This window comes from Aplysia californica, unplaced genomic scaffold (assembly GCF_000002075.1).
Source record: "Aplysia californica isolate F4 #8 unplaced genomic scaffold, AplCal3.0 scaffold00012, whole genome shotgun sequence".
Lineage (NCBI taxonomy): Eukaryota > Metazoa > Mollusca > Gastropoda > Aplysiida > Aplysiidae > Aplysia > Aplysia californica.
This window is the reverse complement of record NW_004797282.1, coordinates 1,191,438-1,196,557: the sequence shown is the minus strand read 5'-3', so window position 1 is coordinate 1,196,557 and position 5,120 is coordinate 1,191,438. Positions and strand designations below refer to the sequence as shown.

Genomic DNA, 5,120 nt, shown 5'->3' with positions numbered 1-5,120 from the left:
AGAGAGAGAGAGAGAGAGAGAGAGAGTGAGTGAGAGAGAAGGAGGAAGGGTGGGAGATAGAGTGGCCTGACGAACAAACATGTAAAGAAACGTAGGCGAATTGCTGACAGCTAACTTTCTTGTACTCGTTTTAATTTTAAGATGCTTAAGTGGCTTTTGTTTCTACCAATTTACATCTTTTAAGACTCTTCTACTCAATCACACTTTACAGAAGACAGATTCTAATTAAAGAAAAATTAAAAGGAAAAGGTACCGAGGTAGTGCAATATTCTGCAAAATGTCAACACACTAAATATATTAACTGTTTGTTTCGTATTTGTGGGGTTATAGTAGTACGTTTCAATAGAAACTTTAACAAACAATGGATGTTTGTAATACATGCCCATTTTATGTTTGCCGACCAGAAAATGAATTCCTTTCTTGCAAGTCGAATGAGAGTTCCCGTTCGTATCTACTCCCAGCGGAATAATGATAACGATTCCACAATAAAAACGATTCACATTCCAGCCCCATCTCCTACAACGTCAGACTCATGAGTGAAAGCTGTGCCTATATATAAACGAAAAATAAGAACGAGGAAGAACGGGAACGAAAAATAGATTTCTACAGCATTACACAAAAGCTGACACCAGGAATAATGCGTTTCTCCCGCCTAATGCGTTCTTTATGCGGCAGTTGATAGATTTTGCCTTGCGCGTGTCTGGAAAGCCATGAAAAGCGTATGTATAGCTTTGTATTGCCCACCCGCATCAGAAAAATAGATGAAAAATCCAACCTGCTTTCTATTATTTGTGCACTTTAAAGAAATCATAGCAATCAAAAAGCGATCTAATCGCGTGCATTTTATAGCCCACTCCACCAACATAATAAGCTTTTGCAACACGGTTCTAAACTGGGGAGTGTAAAACAGGAATACTGGGATATTTATGCCTCAACAGCAGAGGAACAAGCGAGTCAGGTCCTATCTTGATCACCCGTTTTATTTAGCTTTAAAAAAAGCGATTGGAAGTTTGAATCTTGGGAAACTGTACTGTTGTTCTTTGGGAGTCAACTTTTGCACAGAGAATGCAAAAATCGAGGAGTGTTAGAAAGACTTTTTCTTCCCCCTGAAGAGAAATACGGTAATCTTTCTGCACCATGAGGTGGAGAAATGGTCGGTGGAAAGCGCGGAAGAGCCCGGAAGTGTAAAGGAAGGAATTTGATATATCGTACATGTGAAACACAAAGAGATTGTGGCAAACGCAGTTCAGTGAAAACGCGACTGAGGTTTCCTCAAAGCATGGAGTCGGCGCTCTTTTTAAAGAAAACTTCAAAGATAGGCTTTAAAAAGGCAAAGAGAACCTGAGGCGTTTAAAGAGATATGGATGAAGAAAGGTTTTGTGTACGTGATGTTAAAAACAAACTTGGAGTAGGGCCTAAGAGAAAGCAGCTCAAGAGAATGCTGAGGGCTTTTGACAACTGAGTGAAGAAGGAATAAATGGGATTCAGATCAAAGAGAATGAAGAGAAATAAAGCTGATAATTATTTGGGGGGGGGGGGTTAGCATGGGAAACACGCACGGGTGAACAAAGAATTTACTCTCTTTTTTAGAACTTGAATCAGAATGTGGCTGCCTTAAGGGAAGGGGCCCTACCAAGTAAAAAAAACCGGTCACATACGTAACAATCAGTTGTATTGCAGGTTGAGGAATCAGCAGGCGACTCTACCTGAGATCTAGCAGTGGAACTCAAAGAAGAAGAAGATGGACGTTGAACGGATGGGTTTAGTGAATACACATAAGGATGATTGAGGTTTTCTGAAAACGTTCGGTTAAAGAAAAGTGGCGCGAACGATGATTGCCGATGTCTGTTTCAGATCTGGCATTTGGAGAAGAGTCACCAGCTTCCAGTCTCAGAATGGAGTTGTTGGTTTTTGTTGTTTTATTTTTATTTTTAAGTTTTTGGGGGGATTTGTTGTTTTTCTTAGTTTGGTTTTGTTTTTTGTTGTTTTGTTTTTTGTTGTTTTTTGTTTTGTCATTGTTTTTCTTTTGTTTGTTTGTTTTTGGTGGGGGGGTTGTTTGTTTGTTGCTGTTGTTTGGGTTTTTTGGGGTTGGGGGGGGGGGGCGGTGCCTCATGAGTTACCTGGTCCGCTCCACGTAAGGTGACAGTTCTAGAATTGTGCCTTTTTTTTCTTCGCCAGCGTTTGTGGTGTGGTTTTTAGATTTTATGCTTTGCATTTAAAAGACACGAATATGATTCTCGTTTAAGAAAGTCTTTCTTGTCGAGTACACCATCTTTCCGAGCAGGTGTCTGAGGCACGATGTGGTTCTAAGGAGTTTCGTCATCTTTTGCAGAAGACCTGAGTTCGATTCTAGTGTGGGGAATTTTTTTCGAGTATAGCCGTCTTTCTCCTGGGAAATGGTATCCCTCCCAGAATTTATTAGCCCAGGTAGACATGGTCGAAGCATCACCTCCTTAATGATTGTGTCGACGGGGTGTAAAACAACTACTATTTGATTTCTTTATTGCAACCTTTCTGATGGGATGTTGTTTCCTTTCAGACTTAATTGGCTCTTGCAGGCAAGGCCAAAGCAGATCATCTATGCATTCTACGATAGGTGCTTTACGGCGCTACAGACACAGAAATAGTCATATAAGCGTCAGAGCTCGTCTTGTCAAAAACTTTATGATATCAATTATGCATTTTTTGGTCAGAGTGTAAAATCTTTCTGAATTTTTTTTCCTTCCTCTGATATCCTTAGGATGTTGATGGGAGGCGCAGGTTTCGGTCCTGTGCTAAGTGTGTGTTGTCTGTGATAGATAATGTTATGTTGTTCCAGGACCTTTTTAACCCCATCCAGCCAGGTCTTTCTTGGTCTTCCTCTTGATTTGAACCCGGATTCACAGGTGTGTAAGCTCTAATGACCCCCCCCCCCCTAGTGCAGGCCTGTGGATACAAAGTTGATATATTTATTTTAGAGTGCAAGTTGTTTCTGGTTCATCCTAGTTAGATGTCCCAACCATTTGACTCTTTGACGCTCAATGAAATTTGTTACTTGTGGTAGTCCGTTTTAGAGTGTTAAATACTTATCGTTATTTTTTCTTTTCGCAGGGTCCGCCAGGTCCTCCAGGAGACAAGGGAGCTGTGGTGAGTGAGATGTTGTTGTGTCTCGCGTGGTGTCAAACTCTTCCATGTTCATCCCCCACCAGGGCAGTGCGACTGACTGAAATGTCTTTTGGCCATTCCCAAAGGGGGGTTTCAACATGTTCTTATGCACAATAGAATTGTAAATGGGCTGATTTACCTATGTCACGTTCATACTTTGCCGGAACAACATGGGGGGAACTGCTGCTTTTTCTTTCCTCAGCCTTACTTTCGTCATTTTTCCTCTACTTTTTTGTATGTCTGTCACTCTCTTGTGAACTTCTATTTGTTGGGTGCCATGATAGTCGAAGCAGACTTTGTACTGTTGAGGCTAGAGAGGTGGGCAGAGTAAGCCCGATTCCCCGTTTGGACTTCTCTGTTGACATCCACCCCTTGGCGCTCACATGACCTTATGCAGTTTTGACCTTACGAAAACTAAACATCCATGTTCTTGTGTCTGTTGTTCATACTGTCAGTGGAGCGTAGTAGAGAACAATCGTGATACATGTCTGGGTTGGAAGAGAAAGAGAGAGAGAGAGAGAGAGAGAGAGAGAGAGAGAGAGAGAGAGAGAGAGAGAGAGAGAGAGAGAGAAAGGAGAGGGGAAGTAAATGAGTGAGATATTAAGACGAAAATCCTGTTTTCCTGCTAGTGAGTGAGTGAGTGTGTGAATGAGTGAGTGAGTGAGTGGGGAAGTCAATCAGTCAGTCAGTCAATCAGTCAGTCAGTCAGTCAGTCGTTGAATCAATAAACCAGTGAGTGCGTAAATGGGTTAGTGAATGAACAAGTGAGTGAGATACTGAGTGATTGTGAAGTGGATAGAATGACCAAGAACGTTGATGGAGAGATGAATGAGAGACGTAGGGAGCCGAATAAAAGAATACGATAAGACTACAGAATATTAATTGAACGGTAATTGATAAACCTCCTGCTTATTCTCAGTGACTCTCTCTTTTTTTATCCCTTGCCCACTTATTGAGATGGACGCCATCTGAATAGTACAAAAAAGTGCATATGATAGTGTTCAATAGGGTATAACGTCTATATTTAGTATGACATGTAACTGTTACAAATAGAGATTCAAAGATTATAGATGTACGTCATTGATCTGAGAGCAAAGATGATTATCAGTGACTCCCTCATTTGCAACGCATTGTCCATGAGTCATGCATCCTTATTATGATGATTGTTTCTCCCAACAGACCTACGCCACGGGCTATGCCATCCCATCGGAGGAGCGAGGACCTATGGGCCCATCGGTAAGTTGTACGAGTCTGCGAGTGCTTGACATTCATGTTGCTCTGCGCCCTACCTGCAGGTAGCATATTATTAGCATGATCACATTTGTTGAAGATCAGCAAAGTAATTGACCTAGGGGAGCCAATTTCGCCACATCAAAATAAATTATTATGACTTGTGAACGGTTTGTGGGAAAGGTTTGGAAGGGGGTGTGTTGTTTGTGGTGGGGATTAGTCATGAGTATATTGAGTTTGGCGTGAGGGAGGGGAGGAGGTGGGAGGCAGCAGCGGTTTGGGAGGAGCGCACGAGGGTACTGTGTATGAGGGCGGAGGAGGGGTGGGGGTGACGGTTCAAGGAGCTGTATTGGGGTATGTGTGTTGCTATTCTATACGAACTTTATTTCAAGGGTACTATAATAATTGTGTATAAAAATAATAATAATATTCCTGAGTATAAATTAGTTGTCCATTCTGTTGTTTGCATCGGCAACACCTAGTGGTAAAAACACCGGGTCAGTAATTGTGAGATAGTAGGATCTCGGGTTCGAGTCTCAGTTCGGTCCAAAGTTGTGTCCTTGGGGAAGGCACTCCAAACGATCTGGTCCAGCTAGCTATCTGTATAACTACATTAGTATCTTTGTGCCACAAATCCATACTCACACAAACACACACTCACACATAAACACACACACACACAAACACACACACACACACACACACACACATAAACACGTACACAAACACACATACACACACACACA

General features: G+C 41.9%; 1 protein-coding gene across 1 annotated transcript in view; it reads left to right on the top strand.

Moving 5' to 3' along the window:
* Positions 1 to 3,090: 3,090 nt before the first annotated feature.
* The window catches only part of LOC101848934 (collagen alpha-1(X) chain), a gene marked incomplete at its 5' end in the record, with an annotated part of 18,686 nt that continues 16,656 nt past the window's right edge, over positions 3,091 to 5,120 (top strand). Inside the window, 2 exon segments of the mRNA XM_013084007.1 lie at positions 3,091 to 3,126; positions 4,324 to 4,380. Coding sequence (XP_012939461.1) covers positions 3,091 to 3,126; positions 4,324 to 4,380 — 93 coding nt within the window.